Source organism: Anser anser (assembly GCF_964211835.1).
Source record: "Anser anser genome assembly, chromosome: 8".
Taxonomy (NCBI): Eukaryota; Metazoa; Chordata; class Aves; order Anseriformes; family Anatidae; genus Anser; species Anser anser.
The window spans coordinates 9,459,226-9,481,455 of NC_139728.1; the positions used below are offsets into that span (position 1 = coordinate 9,459,226).

The 22,230-nt window shown below is 42.0% G+C and overlaps 1 protein-coding gene across 5 annotated transcripts in view; it reads right to left on the reverse strand.

Annotated features, from left to right (window-relative positions):
- Positions 1 to 439: 439 nt before the first annotated feature.
- The window catches only part of PRRC2C (proline rich coiled-coil 2C), a 70,330-nt gene continuing 48,539 nt past the window's right edge, over positions 440 to 22,230 (reverse strand). For 2 of the 5 annotated variants that reach the window (XM_083847671.1, XM_083847670.1), the window contains 13 exons: positions 21,818 to 21,907; positions 19,972 to 20,073; positions 15,587 to 15,800; positions 14,430 to 14,633; positions 13,625 to 13,746; positions 12,948 to 13,084; positions 11,281 to 11,515; positions 10,792 to 10,914; positions 9,093 to 9,311; positions 7,206 to 7,309; positions 5,813 to 5,939; positions 4,598 to 4,834; positions 440 to 2,304 (listed from right to left, as the gene is read on the reverse strand). In XM_083847671.1, the coding sequence (XP_083703797.1) occupies positions 2,044 to 2,304; positions 4,598 to 4,834; positions 5,813 to 5,939; positions 7,206 to 7,309; positions 9,093 to 9,311; positions 10,792 to 10,914; positions 11,281 to 11,515; positions 12,948 to 13,084; positions 13,625 to 13,746; positions 14,430 to 14,633; positions 15,587 to 15,800; positions 19,972 to 20,073; positions 21,818 to 21,907 (2,175 nt within the window). In that variant the 3' untranslated portion in view covers positions 440 to 2,043. The remainder of the gene's footprint in view (positions 2,305 to 4,597; positions 4,835 to 5,812; positions 5,940 to 7,205; positions 7,310 to 9,092; positions 9,312 to 10,791; positions 10,915 to 11,280; positions 11,516 to 12,947; positions 13,085 to 13,624; positions 13,747 to 14,429; positions 14,634 to 15,586; positions 15,801 to 19,971; positions 20,074 to 21,817; positions 21,908 to 22,230) is intronic. The other 3 variants (XM_083847673.1, XM_083847672.1, XM_083847674.1) reach the window with 3 other exon arrangements.

A 22,230-nucleotide genomic window follows, 5' to 3' on the forward strand; every position in this document is an offset into this window, starting at 1 on the left:
TGCCTGCTTCCTTGGGCACAGCCTGCGCCTGCTTCCCCTGCACGAAACGACTGCCTCTTGCTTTTAGCAGCCCCACGCTGCCAAACATCCCCAGCTGAAATCAGAGTAACAGCTGGGCTCATCCAGGTTTCCTCTGACGAGCAGATCTTCTATAGGGAAAAACAAAACACAAGTCTAACACCGAGCAGCTCACCAGAGGTGTAAGATCCTGTGAATGCAACCAGCTAGCTGGAAGCCCCGTGGCATGAGACTGTCACCGGAGAATGCGGTCAGGAGCAGCAAGCACAGGGAGAGAAACACAAAAAAGTTGTTTCAAACTCTTTTTCTCTGGAAGTCTGCTTTCCCAAGCTGTAATATACACTCTTCGCTTGACACGCGACGTTCAGGTGCTCTCCTTGCATCCTGCAGCACTCAGCTAATCATGAGATTACCAGGATACTTTATTTAGAGAATACTTTATTAGTTTCTGTAATCAAACCCATGTAAATAAGACCGTACATATTTAATACAGTGCGTTACCCCTGTACAAATGGAAAAAAAATTAGGTTTAACATTTCTAGACCAATATGGCTGTTAATTTCTGTACAATGCCAACTCACACTACAAGTGGGATACTTTTTTCCAAAGTTGACATCACAGCTAAAGTTTCCAAAAATTCAAATTATATATATATTTATATAAAAAGATAACCAATAGCAATTCACTAGGCATCAATAGCAGCAACAGCCTCTCCAGCTTCTGCAGTCATTTGAACAAAATTATACACATTAGACTTTCAACTCACTCTTCCTTCCAAAAAAAAAAGTAAAAAAAAATCCCAGAAAAAAACAGCAAATTCTGCTACTGATGTGGTACCTGGTGCTTTTTATTAGCTTTTCAATCATTGTCTGGAAAAAACCTCTAGAATAACATTATTAAAAACAGCTCCAGTATAGCACAGTCACTACTACATATCATAAGCAGGTACAGGATATCTTACATTCACAGAAGTATCATACAGTACTGTCCTACAGCTATAATACTAGAGGATACAATTAAAAAGGCATTATTTGACTTGATTCTACTTTCCAGCACACTGTGGGCAAGGAAGTGGTGCGACGCAGCTCTGATATAAAGAATGCACCTTTTCAATAAAATTCATTTTAATCCGATAAGGTTTCTTTTATTCTTGTGGCACAGTTCTAAGTGCTCATTGCTGTATACAGACATAAGCTGGAAACCGTTTAAAGATCACTCGCTTCATATAAAGATAGCCGGACAGAGGTGTACAGAACAAATCTGACTATTGATGCAATTAACTTCTCAGCTCCAGAGGTGAACAACTGAGGGGGTAGTGGGTGTAGAGAACACAGGTGGCCAAGTAGCATTTTCATATTGTGATCTAAATACAGTATATTGTCATCCAAGAAGCAGCGGCCAGCAAAGCACTGCCTTCAGAGGGAAATTCAGCATCAGGGTTACCCTTTGTGTTATATTACATTAGGCGTCACACGGGAAGGGCAGCTTTGCCAGCTACGTGAATCCCTCTGCTTATTACAAGCTAGGAGCTTTTTAAGTCGCTAAAAACTTAACACACATTACTTGGCCCAGCACCATCTTCAGATCTGCATGTTCTCATACTCACGGGTTTGTAAGAAGATAAATAGCAGCTGAAGATCAGAAGAAAATAAGAGTATTCGTCTTGTCAGCTAGGAACGTAACTCCCCAACCACCTGCTTCCCTGCTGTGCTATTCTGCAGGTCCCGGTTTGGGAAGCACACAGGTGTGTAAGCCAAAACCCGTGCACACGTGTAAAACGTGCACACACACTACCAAAAGCAGCCTTCGTGCTGTCAGAGAAGATAAAAGACCAAAGAACCTAGAAGCTGAGCTGGATAAGCAGCAGTTTAAATCCATAACTGCCGCTAGCTTCTACGTCCCTTTGTGTTGTTTAGAGCCCTGCGGGGAGAGAAAACTGCTGTCTCCCCCTTCGGGCTACAAATTCATGCTGCTGTCACCTCACCCGCCCTCCCCTCTTCCCCCACCTCCAAGGAAATACAGCCTCTAAGATTTTGTTTCTTCGGTTTTGATTGCCTGAGGTTTGATTGGTCCAGTTCTAACAGGTTTTGTTGCTGCAGCAGGTGCGGGGGTAGGCTTTTCCTCTGTTTTGTCTTGGCAGACTCCTGAAGAGTCAGCAATTGCCTCGGAGGGTTTGCTCCCGTTCTCGTCCACTTTTTGTGCTTTGCCTCCTATCGGTTTGCTCTGCTGCTGCTGCTCAGAAAAGAATCTCTGGGTGGACTGAAGTACCTCTGCTCTCTGTTTTGCCTTAAGAAAGGGAGAAAATATATTTACTGAAGAGATGGCACAGGAATAAAAGTGACTTCACAAAAGTAAATCCTAAATGCAAGGACTGACCGCGTTGGGCAGACTTTGCCACAAAGGCACATCCATCCAGTTGCTTCCCAGATGCTACCACATCTGGGCACTCGGCTCCTCAGCAGGAGGTAACATCGTGCCTAGGCTTCCCTGGCTCTTTATAATCCTCACCCCCAGAAGGAGAGGACCAAAGACAAATTTCAAGCACCACCTAACACCTTCTTATGCAGCTAACTAGCATTACAAAACCTAAAAGTACAAACAGCCCACAGTGGGCTCAAACTGAAGCTTCGCCCCACAGTAAGTGTCAGACACGACCAGAACACGTCTCTGCACGCTGCGTGACCCCGACACTGCCCCAGCTACGCAGGCACTGAGGGCCAGGCTACCTGTTGTTTCTCCTGCCCCCTGCTCTGGGCTTCCTGAATGCAGGGGCTGGATGACGGCAGCAGAATCTCATCTGAGCACCCCAAATTTCCCTTGTTGCTCAGCCAAACTCTGGAGTCTGCAGTGCTAACTCAACTGAACCTGACTCAGGATTGTGCCACGTGGAGCTGAACCCTCAGCTGAAGGCTGAAGCCTCCAGCTCGAGGCGGGCACTCATTCTGGGAAGCACAAACTATTGCCTGGCTTCCTCCAAATCCCTCCCCGGGATCCTACTGCTAACCTCGACTCGTACCCTCTAAGCTCAGCCTTTGTGACCAAGTGTTTCAGCTGCAGTCGTGCACTGTGCCTTTCACTTGTCAGTGCAGCACCGGGCACACCAGGGGCTTCAGAGCAAGCACTTGGTTCTCCTGCCCAGACTCGGGCAAAGCAGGAGCTGCACGAAGAGTCCAGCCTTCTGGAAGCGGTGCTACAAGGCCCACTGCTGTCAAATGCCTTTTTAACACTACAAAGACCTATCTTATGCAAGGAACCCCAACCATGATACAGACACTAAGCCTCCATGCACCTCTTGATCAGTATTTTATGCATTTTACAGAAAGCTAGGGAGAAAAAGTAGCAAAAGCCTGGAACAAGAGGTCTTGGTTTCAATACTGTGCAGTTGTCTCAAGAAGCTAAACTAGTAACAGAACAAAAATCTGTGAACCGTGACGTGATGAACTGCAACAACAGTCTGATTTTACTGGAGCCAGACAGACACCTGAAATCCCCTGTGTAATTTCAGACATCCCCTGAGGTTAGGGCTAGAAAGCTGGGTGATTTGATCACAGGCACCCAAGCGTGACAGAATAACTTACATTCTTCTGAACAGTGCTTGCAGGGAGATTCAGAAAACCAGGACTGCACGTCTGTATTTGCTGTGACAAGTTAGACTCAATTTGCAATACAGACTCAAGACAACACACTAAGCATCAGCTGTTAGGCCTCCAGCTAGCATAAACTGGGGGAAGAAAACAAATCCTGGAGATTTGGCCTATCTAAAGGGGCAATCAATTCTGCTACAACCAGACCTCATCAGGAAAAGCATGCTCTTTGGCTTGTATACCTCAGCACACGGGTCATGGCACATGACAGTAGGTGAGGGAGCACCACCTATCCTCACGAGCAGCATAGTCTGCAGAAAACAGGTAGATGAGCTACGTATACAACAGGGTCCCTAAGCAGACTCCCTGTCCTGCACTCTCCGCCTCGGTAAGAAGAGCTGGCCTCATCATGAAGGGTCCCAAAGTGCTCTAACAAGTTACACGACTCATCACCTGCTACTGAAATGCAGCCACCTCTTCTGTGGGGTGTTCATGTTCCTGTGTTCTGCTGGAGAGAATTGTCATGGGCATTGCAAGCCACCAGGAAGTGAATTAGCAGAATAACCTAGAAGCAAGGCTGGCTGGGACAGGAGGGTTCATGCTGCTGCTCAGAGCTGGGGGATATGTGAAATGACAGCTAGCAGTCAAGTTCATAGGCTTCACTGCTCATTCAAAAATCCAGGCTCCTGAGAAGTAACTGTCAGATTGCCTTCAGCAGCAGTGGCTGCTTCACAACCATTCCCCAACAAGATCACTTCAGAGAAGAAGCTCCCTACATTTTTTTTAGCCTCAAGTTCCAATTAATGAAAAATTAAAAACGAAAACACAAAAACCAAACAAGGCGTGGAGAAGATCTGTGTTCAGCTGCTGAAGGCCCGGCTACTGGCTTTGGGTCCAGAGGCATTTTAATTAAGACATGATTTGCAGACACATTCCTGCCCTACAAGCTGTCAAGACTGAACTGGTGTTAACAGCACTGCAGGTCAAATACTAACCTTCATGTCTTGTTCAGCCTTCACCGCAGCCTGGGCCTGATTGCCTCTGGCTCCAGACACTGATCCACAAAGACCTCTGGCCACATGCGGTAAACGAGGGTGGCTCATAAGGCCTGTGATCATCTGAGACGGCATCTGACTAGGCAGTGCTACTGGCAGCCTCTGAACAGGCGCTGGGAAGGTGTTAGTATATGGGGCTCTTACCAATGGAGGGAGCAGGTTAGGCTGAGAGAGGATCTAAGTGGGGGAAAAACAACAAAAAGAGACATTTAGCAAGTAGAAAACTGCCAACTAGATTGCACGTTGGCGTTATTTTAAAGGGGAAAAAATTGCCTGCTCTGCTGTCAAACTGATGTCAAGAAAATAGGCTTTTACGTTGAAAAGCCACACTTGAGCTCCAGAAAAACAGCACTGTAGTGCTGCTGTGCCTTCAAGTACCACTGACAGCTTAGAAACAGCAAGTAATAAGGGACAAGACACAGACAAGGCAGCAGAGGAGTAGCAGTGAAAGGTAGTCCTGAGAAGTCTAGGTAGTTTCTGCTAGTTGCAATCCAAAAAACAAATCCTCAGTCCTGCAGTCAAACACTCCCAACACCAAAAAAATCAGCAGCCTGCCTCCAGTCACCTCCAGCAGGGAGGCATCACCCTTGTAGAGCCGTGCTCCCTGGAAAGCTAGATGCAAGTCAAACCCTTTGCAATCAGCCCTGCTTTGAGCAGGAGGCCCAACTGTGTGATCTCCAGGGATCCTTTCCAACCTGAACTGTTCCAAGAATACTTCAGAGCTGCATCTCAGACAGACACCCACAAACCTACTTTGTCTTTTAACATTTAAGATGTGCACCGGGACCCTTCTGAGGCACAAAACTTCTCCCCTTCCCCAACCAAATGACCTGCTTTTGCAGGAATGAGGTGCAATACAACCGTGTGGAGAAGCCAGCAAAATAACTGACATCATTCACAACCTCTAATGGATTCCTCAGCATGCACAGAACTCTCGAAATTAAACACACCACAAAATCTGTACTAGGTAACAAGATCAGATTTTTTTTGCCTTGATCTTGAGATCAATTTCCTTATGCATTTATTTTTTCCTTCATTTAAAGAATTTCATTTTGCATCTCCCCCTGATAAAACCTGAGGGAACACAGCTAAGCTGCAAAGTCACTAGTGACACAGAGAAACAGATTTGTTTGTAAGAAGCCACCAGTTGCCTACCTGTGGTGCAAACTGTGCAGGAAATGGCTGTGTCATCCTCACGGCAGCAGCTGCAGACTGAAACTGCTTCTGGTAGACAATGCTGTTCATTTTATTGGACTGGTTGTTTGGACTTGTAGAACTGGCCCTAAAGAAAAGAAAAATGTCAGTCAGAATCACACTGCTCTCAAGGAAAGGACGCATCTGTCTTTAGTTATAACTTAACTAGAAATGCAGCTTGGGGGATGGAGGTGAACAAAGGCGGAAAAGCCTTCTTTAAGAAATGGCGACCGATTTGCAGAGGTCTCACGCACAGCATGTGGGCAACACATTTTTACTCAATGTAAAATGAGCAGCAGGGCAACAGTGACAAGGAAGCCAGCTAAACTCAATGCACACATTTTGTAAGCTTACAGACATTTCTGTTTAGTTTTTACTTTCGACTTTTGAGCTTTTACGTTTTTCTGCACCTTCCCAGCACCTCCACACTAAAAACCAAAGGCTTATGGTAAGCCTTGCTTCAGTTGTTAAGGGAAGAGACATCTCACACAGAATTTTTAAGATATATACCATCAAATCAATTGTTCTAAATGCTGGCTAGCTTGTGAATTCAAGTATTTCTTATTCTTTATCCCTTTACTTTTTTCTTAGGTGAAGTATTGCAGGCAAGACATCAGGACTGCATGTAGGAGTTCAAACTAATTTCTACTTCACTAGGAAAGCCTGGACCACTTTCAGCTTGCCACAGTGAAAGCCACCAAATACAATTACTGTGCATAGGAGTACAATTTTCAAGAATTATCTAGTACCAGAGTTCCATTTTTAAGTTCTTTCAGCCTACTCATAACTTCACCCACAAACATCCCAATAAATTCACCAGCAAGTGCACTCTGCATATCAGGAAAATTCTGTTAATTAATCAACTAAACCTGCCAGTAGCCTACTAATTTCTCTTGTGAAAAGCTTAGAAAACTAACAATCAGTGCAAGATCTGTAACAGAACTGCTGCCACAACTACTGCTCTCTGAGGTGTAAGCCTTGAAGTGTGCTTTTTTTTTTCCTTACTCTAAGCACTGCAATTAAGATTACTCTCATGGAAGATTAACAGTCTTCCGTTTTACCCCAACGTACTTCTTCCTTGCTCACTTCTGTGTTTTCCAGGTCATTTTTAGTTGACTTGTTCAGTTCCATGTAATTCATAAGATATTTTTAAGATCTTATTTCACAACTATTTTATTCTAGCTAAGCATAGCAGATCTGATCACCTACTGCAGTGCTCCTTTTAAGCTAAGATTAAGCGTTGTATTTTACATTAGTAGTACCTCTCCCCAGACCTTTCAGAATTGGCTGCTCACATACAATTAAGTTTCCTAGATGTGATTTCAAGGAATTTTGAGCTTAAAAAGAGATTTACCGGAAGGGACTGGAGGTTGGCGTAGTACTTCTACCAGTAACTGGTGGCGTTCCAGGTTTAACATCAATACCACCCCCAAATGCCTTCAGGTCCATTTCTGATATCTGAAAAGCACAGCAATCAACATGTTAATTCAGTAGGAGCAAAGAAAAATTAAAACGTTTCAGGGTTGAAATTTCCTCACCACAGATACCACATTAAAATATTTAGAAACTATCCTGAAAAAATGCTGAAGGAAAGAGTGCCATAAAACAAGGCAGTTCTATAACAAAACAAAAGCACAGCAAAAATGGAAGTCATTCACATGAAAAATCTCCAGACTCTAAATGAAGCAATCCATTTCACACATTATTTTGCAAATACAATCAACAGAATAAATGAGTCTCTGGAACAGTGTCTTTCCCCACACAGCTATGAAGCATAATGGCAAAACAACTAATTTTTACTTGATTTATTGTTGACTGCCTTTAGCAGAACATGATGGAACCCTTAATGCAAGGCAGCAAAGCTACCTAAGGGAAAATCCCCATTCCACTGTAGCTTTCCCTCATTTCTTGTTGAGGCAACCACAGCTATTTTCCCCTGACAACTATAGCTAGAAACAAGCTGCTGCTTGGAAGATAGGCTCAAAAATTATGAAGGTGGAAGACTTTTGGCCAGAACCTATGAAGCTAGAAAACTACACGGTGCAAAAATCACTCTGTTGGTGGGTGACAACATGAAAACTTGATCCATCTGATCTAGAATTCTGGTTGCCATTACTGTCCAAAATGTGGAATTAATTCCTGAGATAGATTTTTCTTATCACAGCTGTAAAACATTGGGACTGCAGGGTTGCTTTATGTTCTAAAGCACCCTAAAATCTAGGCCACAACCTCTTAAGAATTTCAGGGGCAGCTCCAGAGATAGATTACGTCCTGCTCCAGGAAAAGACCTTGCTAATCTGACAGAAAGCTTAGCAGTGTTCATGTTCAGTATTATCAACCAGGGCCACCTGAAGTGCATTGCAAGTGCACTGTGTTGTACATTATCCAAAAATCCCCAAACCCTACAGATCTGTAATTCCATCTAAGATAAGAGACCATGTGAATGGAAGCCAGTTTGCTGCATCAGAAATATTTCATTCCTTGACATTCACTCTTGGATTCTAGCTCAGGACAGAAAAATTTTAGTGTCCTTACAAATGTAGAAGGGAGTTTTCTAGAGTTATCTACACATGGCTGCATAAGCTTCTCTTGCAACGTTTTTCACCACAGCTACCTGACTGGAATTTTCTGGGACACTCATCAATCAACCTGGAGGACACGACAGTGTTAGTGAAGATGAGATCTGCCCTAAGCCTCAAGCACTCCCTTATTTGATAGCACAACAGGTATATGGTAGAAAAAAATCCACGCAGTAGGTGGCAGCATTACAGATGAAGTCAATGCATTTGGTAGTTTGGAAGCACAAGTGAAATCTGGCAATTTGCTCCAGTATGAGACCAGAAAAACATTGACAGAAGCAGAAACCAGCCCTGACATTGTAACGCTGTTTGTCTGCCGCTCTAACAATGGTTTCTGTATTACCTTCTATGTGGCATCCTACACGAATAAAGTACCCTGCTAGTCCACAAAGTCATTACCAAACTAAGTATTCTTACAGTGCAAATGGACTAGCAGCAAGCCAGCCACTAAATAAACCTAGCTAAACCTTCACAAGATGCACAGAGCCGGTCACTAAGGGACTAATCTCAGCTGGCTTTCCTATTTTCCTCTCCCAAACTTTTAAGGTCAAGGAAGGTTTTTAGATGGTGCAAGAGTCAAACACAGGTTGCCATGCTGGTTCTACAAAACAGCACAGAGCTTTACATTATTTTTTGTATTGTAGATTTATGCATGTTATCACCTTTCCAGTTGCAGCTATCATGCTGTGTTGAGTTCCTGCTGGGATTAATCCTCTGAAAGGCTGGGTTACTTGTGCAGGTCTGCTTAGATTTTGAGCTGGCGCTTGTGGTGGTGTGTGCTGCAGTGGTGGTTGCAAAGACTGGGGCAGAGCAATAAGTGGCTGTGCTGTAGATCCGAAGTTGGGCAAAGAAAGCTGTGATCCTGGTAAAGGTACCGTCACCTGGGGGGGAAAAACATACAGAATCACCAGTAACATATACACAAGGGTCATTATTTAACTTTCTTTACTAGCTCTATGATTTTAGTTCTAGTCAGGGTGAATGGCTTAATGACTCATAGGATGGTTTGGGTTGAAAGGGGCCTTCAAGATCATCTATGGTCTTTGCATTTCAGAAAAAGTTAACATTTAACTCCTAACTGCAACATCAGCCATGCAAGGAAATCCCATTGTGTAAGTAAATATAATTCATTTCAGGAAATAAAAGTAGAATGAAACAGCCAGCTTCCCTTCTCCCCCCCCCTTCTTTTAAACTTCAAATAATTTTAGTCATCAGAAGGACACTGTTTGGGATCACAGCTAGATTTTACTTTCCAGGAGTCCCAACAGCCAGCGTTCCCAAGCTTTAAAAAACAAAAAAACAGTTGCCTCTCACTTGTCTGCATTAACAGGGAATGCTGTGGGCTGCAAACATCACAGAATGGTAGTGATAAGCATGTGAAAATACCATAACAGTGAACTGACTAGCAGGAATTCTTGCTTTTCCTAGTTTGACCATTAATCCCAAACTTGCAAAATTACACTGCGTGACTACAAGAACATATGACATTCTCCAGATGAGGAGAAAACTTAGCAAGATTCTGCTCTGAATTATAACAGATTAAAAGTATAACAACAGCCATACTTGAACACATTAAAACCATTAACCCTTCTAAAAGGTCCTTAATACTTTATGCTATAGTCTCAACAGTTGAGACCCAATTTTTGAAGACTTTTCTCAATATTTGTCTTGGCAACTTTTCACATGTATGAAGTAGGCTACTGTAATAAGCCAGCCCACTGCAAGCTTTGTTTTTAAAAAGCCACTTAAAATCAAAACTTGAACCAGGAAGCCACTAGACAGCATGCTGTAAATACAACAGAATGCTTGCACATTGCAAACTAACAGAACTTTCACAAAAGAACGCCAAGAACTTACCACGATCTGAGTTATTTTACAAACCTCCTGATGTAGTTACTGACTTGGCTGTCCTATTTGCTGGTATGATCATCTATCTCCCGACCTTTTTTTTTTTTCCTATATATTTCATCTCACTGACATGTGGCAGCTCTGACTTTTCAAGTGAAACTTGGTGTTAACAATTAAGCTACATAAAACACCTTTAGTTTACTTGGCTCTCTCCACCATGATACCTGCTCCCATAAGGACTCCATACACCTCAACCAATTAGCAACAGCACTGAACCAACTAAATCTTTGCCTGTCACTGGAAAGTGAACTATTTAAGAGAAGGAGGTGAGAGACAAATGATCAGTATGAACTTGCAGGCCATTCAAATTCCCACTAACTCATTTTTGCAGTAGCTCTTTTCTGCTCTCAATTTTTAACCCTCGCAGTTTAGAAGAATTAAAGATTCTACCCCCACGTCCCCCCAACCCATCAACAACATGCTTTTAAGAAGAATACAATTTAGGAAATTTACCATGCCATAGTTTACCTGCTGGAGAGCACTGGGAGACTGTGCAGTGTTGTAGAAATTGCTCTGGCCAGGCTGTTGAACTTGCCCAGAATACAGATTTGAAGCCTGGGTGAGTGTAGCTCTGGCCTAGGAAGAGTGAAAGACACCATTACTTTAAGAACACTTACAACAGCTCATAATAAAGCACATCGTTAGCAAGTGGTAGCCCTTTGTCACCTACAATAAAAGATATCAAACCAGAAGCTCCAACAGTGATAGAAGTGCAAAGATTCCTCTATTCTGGAGAGGAATCTTCACTCCAGAGATTATTCTAATACACCTTTATGAAATTGAAAGCACATTCTCTTCCAAGTGTTTCACATTTTCTGCCTCCTTGACTGTTATATAATTATTACAGAAGAGGTAGGCTTATCCCAAGCTAGCCAATACTTGGTTGTTGTATTATCTGTATCAAACCACTGCAGAACTTCAGCATTTTGGAGTATTTCCTACCTGCAGGATGTGTGTATCAATAAGCTGAGAGCCTCCCAGTCCTGAAGCTTGACTAAGTTGATGTTCATATAAGATAGGAATAGGTTGTGTGTTAGAAGTCTGTTGAAATGCCAGGCTTGACTGTGCCTTCGCAAGCTCCTGGTGTTGCACTGTTGGGAAGTTGTGTAAGGCCGTACCAGACAGAACTACTGGTGATGGCTGAGACAAACCACTTTGCATAAAAGCTTGCTGGGACCTGCAAGAGATTGGAGCATTAAGTATAAAAATGAAAACAGAGATCAACAGCCACCAAAAATTTAAGAACATGGGTTATATTGCTGAAACAGAATTAGAACACCAGATTATCCAGATTTTCACTTGAGAAGGGTAGATTTTCTAGTTATTCTGCACACAACAGAATAATAGATGCTACTAAAGCCCACATGAAAAATGACTAAGCTTTTTATTTAAACCCTAAAACCGTCTGCACCTTTAAAGATGTGGGAAAGGTATTAGTCCTCTTACTATCAGCACAACCCCAAAGTCCACTGATACTGGTGTATGCATGACCAGATCAGCCAGAAGCATTTATTTAATCTGGACTGCGTGCCAGACTGATTGTGTTTCTGCAACTAGCCAACTGTTTGTAACATTTTTTTGTCAGCTATGAAAGGACAGACAATATTTGGTCCAACAAAGTCAGTCAAGCACAAAGTCTTCCAAACAATGGTCAGCCAGCCAAGCCTGTAGTACCAGACAGAAAACACTATGGCTATATAACACTTGTTGATCTGATAAACCCTAAAGCCACATACACTCTATCAGACTCTAGATACGCAGAACACTGCATCTGGAGAAATGGATTCCTCCAGTACAAAAAGCACAGAAAGTGCTCAGGACAGAGAGGACTGACTTACAGATTAAAGGATTCAGGATACACGTGTAGTCAGTTAAACCCCTGCTGAGTCCACATTGTTTGGATTCAGCCTTCTGCATCACAACAAGGAGGCTGTTCTACATGCACTTGCAAAAACCTCTGAGAAGTTTCTTTGCAAAAGTAATTAAAGTGAAACTAACGTTTGTCAGAATACCACTATGAATAATTTCTGGTAGGAACAACAAGGACACTTTGGAAATTTCTCTGTATGCTGATTTGTATGCAGACAGATTCAATGCCACTTGAGATATACTGGTCTTATTATCATTTCCTGTAGCAAACAGGACACATTTGTTCTAAAATGTAATCTCCTATCCCCTGCGCATCTGGAATGAAATTTCCCCCACCCTACCTTACCTGTGGGGTTCATATTATGATTTCAAAGCATTTCTAGACTCCAGGGTTGGTTTGATCAGAAAACAACAAACACAAAATACTGAATTAAGGAGTCAGACTTTTTTTTCCCCCCAGTTCTCTTAGTATGGAAGACTGAAGATGTTTCCAGCTTTTTAGCTTGTTTTTCCAGAGATACAAATCTCTGGCATGATTTTTGAACCACAATTTTTCAACTATATCTGCAGATGCAGACTACCCACTTGGCATACAGTTTTCAGGCAGATGAACAGATGAAAGATTTTGGGGAAGACAGGAAGATGAGGTACCTATTGAACACAAGACACAAGTCTGCAGGGAAGCAACTTCTATAAATTCTGCCACCCCAAAAGGAAATAAATTTACATGTGCTACTTACCTATAAGGTTGCAAGGAGGAGTTGAACAATTCTTGGGCTTGTGACACAGCTGGTGCTGCTCCTAAACTCAGCTGAGCTTGATGCTGTCCTTGCAGAGGTGCATAAATGGGGATGGGGATCTGCTGAACTGAAGCGGGCTGCAGAAAGAAGAAACCATTAAATATCTCAGGATAAAAGTCATGTAGAAAAACTACAGTCACATGTGTGCCAGGATTTGTGTAACATCTTTAAAAGTAAACAGAAGAATTTAAAACCTCAAGGTTGCATGGAGAGCCAAGTATTGCACCTGTTCCAAAAAATCCTTCCATGTTGTGCTTTATGCTTTTGGTGAAAATAACCAGGAGAACCTGAACCAATCATTTAGATCTGGGTACAAAACAACTGCACAAGATCCATACAACTTTGTACCATAACACCTCATACGAACACGCACTTTTACATGAGGTACACTGTGAGTGAAAACTTATTCTCTCAAATTTTATGACAATTGTTTTCAATCAGAGGAGCAGTAGAGATCAAACAACCTGAATGCATCAGTACGAAATAGCAATGACAGGTATGATCTCATTTTCGCAGTCTTCAGTCCCACTCTTGCCTGCCCCCATTTGCTCATTTGTAGAGCCTTAAAGTCAATGTAGATAAGGAGAGAAGGAAAAAAAATAAAAATCTCCAAATACCTGAGAAAGCCCTGGTTGAAAGCCTTGCTGTTGGGCCAGAGAAGGTGGTGCCAAACGTGCATGCTGGGTGTTGAATAAGTGACTTGTATCCATATAAAATGCTGGAATTTGAGCTGCAGTACCTCAGGAAGAGGAATACAATTAGTATGTTTCCAAACATTTCTCTGCTAAACAGGTTTTCATCAAGATTTAGAGATGCAGCCACTGTCAGTACTTCCCAGTGTGACAACTACCAGAGAGACTGGGATAAGAAACAGAACTGAACAGCTGCATAATAAGCCGTGGTATCTTTTCTTTGGTATCTATTCATCCCCAGAATCTATCAGTCTTGCATATACATCTTCAGTCCCATGAATTTCTTAAGGGACAAAACAGCAGATTCTGGCAAGAACAGGCACTTTGGTGATGGAAAGGGAAGAACAAGCTCTGAAGTCATGTAATTTAGGTTAATTATATGTAGAACTTTCTTTAAAGAAAAAAGCCATGCTTATAAGCTATCGTGGCACTTTAATAAAGTCATCAAGACGAAGTCATTCTTGGTCTTGAATATTGATTTGAAATTGAGACAAAAAATGATGCATCAAGAGATGCAAACTTACTTTCCTCAATAAACTAACAACATGGCATTATCATTATACTGATAAGACACTTGCCTATTTAGATTAAGACAATTAGTGAATATTTGCTCACAAAATGCTGCCCATCATTCTGTCCTTACTGCAGATAAAACTAGAATTAAATTAATTTCTCTAGCTTTGTAACTCCAATAAAGCAACCACACTGCTTCTCAGCTGAACGCTATTACCTGCTGCAGACTGAGACACGTAGACCTGAGGACTTTGCTGTTGCTGGGCGATGAGGGATGGCATGCAGCTCAGCTGGGAAAAGTGACTTGCAGAAGCTAAGCTGCTTGTCTGCAACTGCTGTGGTTTCACTTTACATATGTTGGGAGGGTCTGAGGTGCTTGCAGTCTTTGTACTCAGTGAAGAGGTTGTGTATGTTCCAGCTCCTACAAGAAGAGAAACAAGAGGTGTATTGTAAAACAGCTGAAGACATTCCAAACCCTCGTCTTCTGGTGGTCAGTTTGGGGACAGCTATGCAAGCATAGGTGCTACTAGTAAAGAACACTGAAACCTAATGCAGCCATTTCACATCAAGATGGACAGGGAGAATAATTCTTTTAAGTTACTTCTCCCTTCTCAAGCACAGGAGGACTTAGAAGTACCAAAGTAGACATCTTGGTCAATTATCCAACAAAATATCGCAACGTACAGCGGCTGTGACTCTCATGGTTGAGAGTCTGGCTCCAAAGAAAGTTATTTTTAAAGCATTTCAGTTGAGGTGTTGACATATACTCTAATATTCCTAGTTGTGAAGATTTAATTGGATCCAGCATCTTTCATTTGCTGCAAAGAACCAAGATGGGAATGAGCACTGCTTGTGGAGAGCAGTCAGACACTTGCTCTCCCCAGTACAAGGGAGATCTGCTATGAGCTGTTGAAGCCTCAAGTCTGAAAGTAAGAGCACAAATGAAAAGTAATACTGTAACTGGCTGGATGAAGTGACAAAAATTTGAAGCTGTCTGCTGGAAGTGAGTGGCTGTCAGAACTACCAGCTGCTTAGAAAGAAAAAAAATAAATTTATTTCCCTCCCTTTGTTCAGATGAACAAAATGAAACCATTAAGTCAGCCAAGAGGAGAAGTTCACCTCCTCTTTCAAGTCCACATAAATAGCACAAACAGAGATATCCTCTCCATATTCTTTTCAGCTGATTGAAGTGAATCAGGGGAAGGATCTCCTTGTTAATTAAGAGGTATTTGGGAAGCTATAGTTCAGAGCTGACATTTCATGCTTGCAAAGCTGACAGAAGTCTTGTACATTAAATGTGGTGGGAATCTAGTCTCTTGAAACACATAACCAAAGAACAATACAACACGATATTGCAATCTGGACACCCAGTACCTGATAGTGAAGTTGTTGGTGTAACTGAGGCTACAGGAATAGGAGGCATCGATGCACTAGAGAAGGAGCTGTAAGTACCACTGTTTGGCCCAGTGTTGCTGCTGCTACTGCTGCTGCTGCTGCCACCAGCTATGGGAGACGCTGCTGATGTCACTGGTGAACTCTTCTCCCCCATGTTTGGGGAATTCTCCCATGCTTTGCGTGCAGACTCCATCTATTTAAAAAGAAAACAAATTTCCTCATCTATTAGGAAGTTCAACCAGCCAGTCTTCAACTTTTAACAGTTATTTTTAGTTCAAAAGGCAACTCAGGCTTCATGCGAGCCTCTTAAAAGTCATCATAATCGTGCAACTCTGTTCATGCAGAAAGCATATGGCCTGAAGTTGGAGCTTCTTATCTGTTCCAACTGCACACGTGCAGAGTTCATGATCTTAACATTCAATACTCAAAAGAGAATTCACGCACTCTAATTTGGCTTGGTTTTGTTTGACATGGAGAGCAAAAGGCATGGGAAGCTAAAGAAAGGTACAAAAGAATCCAGATATTTCCGTAAGTCCTCTACTTACAAGTATTGGGTCTTTTAAATGAAGCAGCTCCTTACTTTCTTGCTATGTCATCCCTTTTGTGTTACCACCAAAAATACCTAATGTACACTTCAGTACACCCGACAGCAGTCAAGGTCAGATTTCCAAAGCAACTGCCGTTCAAAATGCGATCGTGAGCTGACACAGCTTGTGCATACTGCTTTACATTAGCACTATAGACGCTTCACACTCCTCTATTTCTGTAATAATGAATTTAATTCTTGCACAGCAAGGAAGGTGGAACTTCCAGTTAATATTTTGTACACAATTCTCTTCCACCGAAAGTGGAAGGAACCGTTGCTTTATTGCAGCCAACAACCTAATTATTGCTAGAATAGATGCACAATGCTGTATCTTTGAACTGGGACACTTTTGATGGACTAGTGAAAAGGAAATATTAATGTTCAGACCACACCCGCTAATTTAAGTGCTCAAACACAGCCCATGGACATCCCTACAACCTCCAACTGTCCTCCTCCCTTGAAATGGAAAGTTTGTGTGAGCAGAGCTGGATGCCAGAGGCAGTAATCCCTCATGTAGAGTACTGTGAGCTTCTTAAGGTCAGACGCTGTCTTTAAAGGTATCTGTAAAGGGGCAAATACACCCTTACCAACAAATCTGCCCTTGCTGCCTTGATCAGTAGAGTGCCCTAACTGGGACTTACAGACTCTTCAAGTCACACTTTCAACTATCCAGATTTAAATGCACTAAGCACAGTCTGGACAGACCAAACACAATTTATGTTATTTGGCTAGATGCTTCAGGCGTGATAAAAAAGCAGAGCAATACGCAAAGAAGTGGGTAACGTGGTCAATACATGTCCATACAGAAAGAAGCTAAGCTCTCTATTCCTCACAAGAGGAAAAGGGGAAGGAGAGAAACTTTGTTGCACATTAAATCACTTGGAAATAAATCACCTATTTTCATTTTTGAGACCATCGTACCCAGCAATCATGTACTCATACTCAGTTTCCCCATCACAACACTCTCCTCCAAATTGGTTCTGATTCTTGTGGACAAGGCAAACTTCAAAATGGAAAAGGAAAGGATTTTGCATAAAGTGGAGCACAGGTAAGACTAGAGGCTCCTTTCTGAACACAACAAAAGCTTCTGGTAAGACAGAATAATGGTCTCATACCACACTGGTATGAAGAGAAGTGAGGAAAATATCTGTGGACATCTGAATAAAGAATACATAGAAGCTTCTCCTATGTTCATCAAGTTTCATGATGTCCTGGAGAAACTAGTAATAGCAAAAAAGCTGGAGTCTACACACTGAATTTTGCCTTCCAAACCTAAACAGTAGCAAGATCCCAGGTCATTCCATACCCCTACCAATTATTCAAGTTTCAAATTTCAAATTTATCAAGCTTTCAAATAGCTTTTCCTTTAGAGAGCTCCTTAGTCTCTAACTTCTTAAACTGTAAAAGGATGCAAGAGAGACTGGTATTCTAGAAGTGCTTATGCAGCACCATCTACAGACCACATATGAAAGAGTAAGAAGCTCTACAGTAAGCGAGGCTGTGGAAAGTTGTGTGATTTTGCTGCTCAGTTATGGGAAGAGGAGAACACAGGTTGGAGATCATGGCTACTTGAGGCTGCTGCTTCACTGTTGACCCATCAGGGCCATTCACGTCACATTAATGCTCCAGTAGTCACTGCACAAGAAGTTAACTGGAGAAAAATGGTTACATAAATATCCTTATGTAAACCAATGTTTAGGTGACTGGCAAAAGAAAGCCAAAAGATGCCAGACTCTGGTGCCTACACAGGAATTTTAGATTGAGCTCTGGAACACAAAGAGAGCCAGGCAGTTCAGTTTGAGATGGCTTTGGACTTTATTTTTCTCAGTGTCCTAACTAGCAAAAGCAGCAGCAGGTAAGTGCTTTCAGGATGTCTACCTTAGTAAAGGTGTCTTTAGTAAAGTTGGTGCAAGGAAAACAGTGCTCAACAAGCTTTCTCAGATGAGCACCTTACACCTACACCCTTGCAGAATGATGTGAAATAGTTGGAACAATTTTGGCTGTTCCTCATCTGAGCCTCCTCACAGACAGCTTTCTGTGATAGGGGATGGAAAAAAGAGGATATGAGAGAGGGTTATCCCTTTCTGGAGGCAGAGCTTAGAGACTTTGCTCTTCTAAAAGAGGGAAAGGAATGCTTTGCTTTCTGTTGCTCCAGAAGTACCTTTTAAAAGCAAGGATTATATCAAATACAAGGAGAAAAAGAGCAGCTCTGCTCTGCCTGGGCCAGAAGGCCTTTTCTGGAAGCGATAGTGTCAGCGTGCTTCAAAACAAGCTTGTTGCCTTCAACAGTTACAAGAAGGAGGCAGTGTTCCAGTAGCTGGAGTAAGGAACACTGAGTCAAAGCTGATTTTAAATGCATTTCTGTTCAGCTTTTGATCAGAAAGTACTTCAAGGTAGCCTTAAAACATCTATCTTCAATATATTCTGTTATCACACATCCAAGATTTATCATCCACTGAGAAACGAATAAAACCACTGACACCACAAAATACAAATGAGCAGAGCAGTCTGCTCTGTAGCTGAGCAGCATCACATTCTTTGTGGGATCGTGCCGCTGTAATGTTCCTACCTGTATCATGTAGGAATCCAGCTGCTAACCAGTTCGAAACTGCTATTTCAGAAAAATACTTTCAGGTGCCAGAAAGTCAGATTATGGTAATTTGTTACACAAGAATGCAAAAAGAAAATCAGATATTCTTGTTAATTTACTCTTCCCTCTCCAGCCCTTTCCCCATTTTGCTGGCCTGGATGTCTATTGTTTTAGTGGTTACATTTTTTTCCCCAGGAAAAAAGGTGTTAACAAAAGAAAAGCAAAGATTCAACACAAGATCATTAATAACTATCACCCATAGAGAACGTGAGCAAGCAGCTGTCAAACCATGCTGGCAAGACTTAAGTCTCACCAGGATTGACAAGTAAATTTCTCCAAAGTGTTAGTTCTGCACCCAATCCCTGTTCTCAGCTTTTTTTTTGGTTTAAATTTAGAGCAACTAACTTCAAACGTCACTCTCAACACTAGAAGCAGCAATGTTTCTTTCTACTAGTTCAGTCACCTGCAGTCACAGTCACAAAGCAGACCTAACACACCCAAAGACCAAACACTTCTAAAGATACGGTAGCAAAGCTAGAGACCAATACTATGTTAGTGAGTTATACAATGCACACAATCCGAAATCCATCAGAACAGGAAAATGCTACTCAAGATATTCTCCACACTTGCTCTACACTGAAGAGCAGAAAACAACGGAACATTTACAACACAACAAAGCATGTTCTGACTAGCTGATCAAACTGCCTTTCAGTCACCAACACGCCACCTACATTGCATTATTCAGCCATCCAACTCAAAACAGAGTATCACTGCACCAAAATCTTACAGCTAAGAAAGTCAAGCTTGGCTTACCAAGCAACTCTTTGTAGCCTTTAATACCAAACTGAGCAACTTTCTTTATGCCACACACACCAAAAAGTAAAAATAAATCAGATTCCGATGGTTTGTCATGAGCACTATGGTACAACGCTAAAATGCTAGGATCCTTTTTCAGGGCAGTGGGAGCCAAGATCGGTTGATGCCAAGTGTTAATGCAAAATGGGGTTAGAAATTTAGAATTTAAATGCATCCTTTGATACAGTCTTGTGTTTCAGCCATCCGTTTATATGCAAAAGCAGTTCAGCAGAGGAAACAAAGGAAGGCTCTAAAAAAAGGTTTACCAGCAAGTTCTCCATTAACTTTCCCCTGCATGCAAGAAAACAACCCTTAGAGGGATGTGGTACATACCTTGAGGGTGAGGTCGACGGTAGCGGGAGAAACTGGAGTTAGGCTGGAGCTCTGTTGTAGAGTCTCCCTCCTAGGGAGGGGAAGGGTGTGGGGCAGGGGCACCTGAAAGGCAGGCAACACACATCACATTCTAACTACGTCTATTATGAAAGCCCCAGAAAAGCAAAGCTCAAGCTTTATAAAGTGAGCTACAACTTCTTCAAGGCTTGAGCATTTGGCAGGGAGGTTTTGATAAAATAAGGTGAAAATTTAGTAGGTGGGAAGACGCTGTTCAGCAGGTGCTGAGATGCTTCTTATCTCTCTTTAAAAGAGACTCAAGACTAGGGTTCTGAAGCATCCTCGTCTTCTGCATAAACAAATACCAATTAGCTGCTTTGGGATTTACTTTGAAGCACCATTTTACTTTCCTGGTATGCAAAAATTCTTCCCAAGCCAAGTTTGGCCCCTTCCGTACCAGTACAGTACACGGGGTTTGGTGACCTCTAAGTTCGAAGATGCAGTTTCTGAACAGAGGAAGCTACAAATCTTCAAAGTCACAGGACCATGAAACAAACCAAAACAGATTTGTCATCCAATAACTGAATTCAGTTATTTTCTCTTTCAAAAGATGAAAGATGTCAAACTCAGGGAAATAAACTTGACAGAAAGCTATTTCTATCTGTATGGAAGAAAACACTGATGGATTTCCTTGATGTTCTAAATGGAATGCATCAAAAACACTGCAGTGGCCAATCCACTCCTTCTGATCAGTTCCTTCTCCACTCAAAGAGCACAGCTAACAGAATTCCACCTATTGATGAGATGAGGCTAATCCAAAAGACACAGATACTGAAGCTCTGAAGCAGGTGATAGCACAGATCCTTTGTGGCCAGAAGCCCCTATATCCTGCATTGCAAATCCAACTCCAACCTGCCACAATGGAGCACACACTAACACCATTTACACAAAAGAATTCAATCTTCTACACTAACCACCAAAAGCACAAACCACAACAACACCAGAAAATCCAGCAGAAGAGTAAGTTCAACCAATATTGCTTCAAAACCGCATTAAAGGATGCTGCAGTAGGCTTAAAAGCATTTCTTAGATGGAATTCACAAGACATATTTGTAAAATCTTGAGATTCTACTATTGATTCTTCCTTCCCCCAAACAACAAGCGACTCAATGCTTAGCTAATTATATTCCTGCTACCCAAACAACAAAAATAACAACAGCCAAGTCCCTAGCCTGGTACCAGCAAGCTCAGGACAAGCTTGACTCCGCTACAACACACAATCCAGCTGGTCCTCTCAATTGGTACAGCACACACACACAGCCAGCATCATCGGCTTTGTGAGGACTGCAGATATCATCTCTGTAGTAATCGAACAGTTTAAATCCTGCCGTATGCTTTCAAAAACCATTAAGCTGCTCCCTTTACATGCAAGCACTGTGATTTCAGGCTACAGTTCAAAACAGCTTTGTTTTCAAAAGCCTTTCTTCAAACTCACCTACAGACCTTTGCTACTTATACCAGGTTCAAGTCCCAACTGCTGCTGGGAACACACTGATTATGTTCATCTTTTTTCTTTTTTTTTGTTTTTAATTGTCCCTAGATGTTTTCCACTTTGTGCTCTTCAGCTTATAGTGGTAGTTCACAAAATAAGGAAATATCTGAAGAATTCCAGAACAGATATTAAATGAACCAACTGTCCTTCAGAGTAAGATTACTGGATAGTGCACAGCTAGTTATCATGAAAGAAACTCTAGTGACTTGTTTACTGAAGGCAGTATTTTGTGCTTTAAAGAAGTGCAAAAATATTTTCTTGTCTTCCAAGTCAAGTCGATCACTACAATAGACTTACGTTCGTCACCAAAGTCTCCTCCATTTTTGTACTGCTAGTAGCCACTGTGTTAGGATGAGAAGAAGGTGTAGTGTAGTCTGTTACAGACTCCTGTGAAGAAAAATAATTCCATTAAAATATCTCCCTTACCTAAATCAGATTTTAAGTTTTTTTGGACAGAGGTCATCCTTTCTATGGAAGGAAAGCTTATCATGCAACAGAAAGTTAGAATTTCATCCCAAAAAGCTTGTTGGAAAGCATGTCCAGCAATTCTTGTTGCTGAATTACTACTGAGGTCAGAAGAATTTTGGGGAGATTACAGTCTGCCTCATGACCTCACAACATATGCCTGGAGATGAGCCAAAATACTGTCTTTAAAGCAAGGATACACGAAGTGATGGAGTGCCAGGACACTAGGCATATGGAACTGTGGT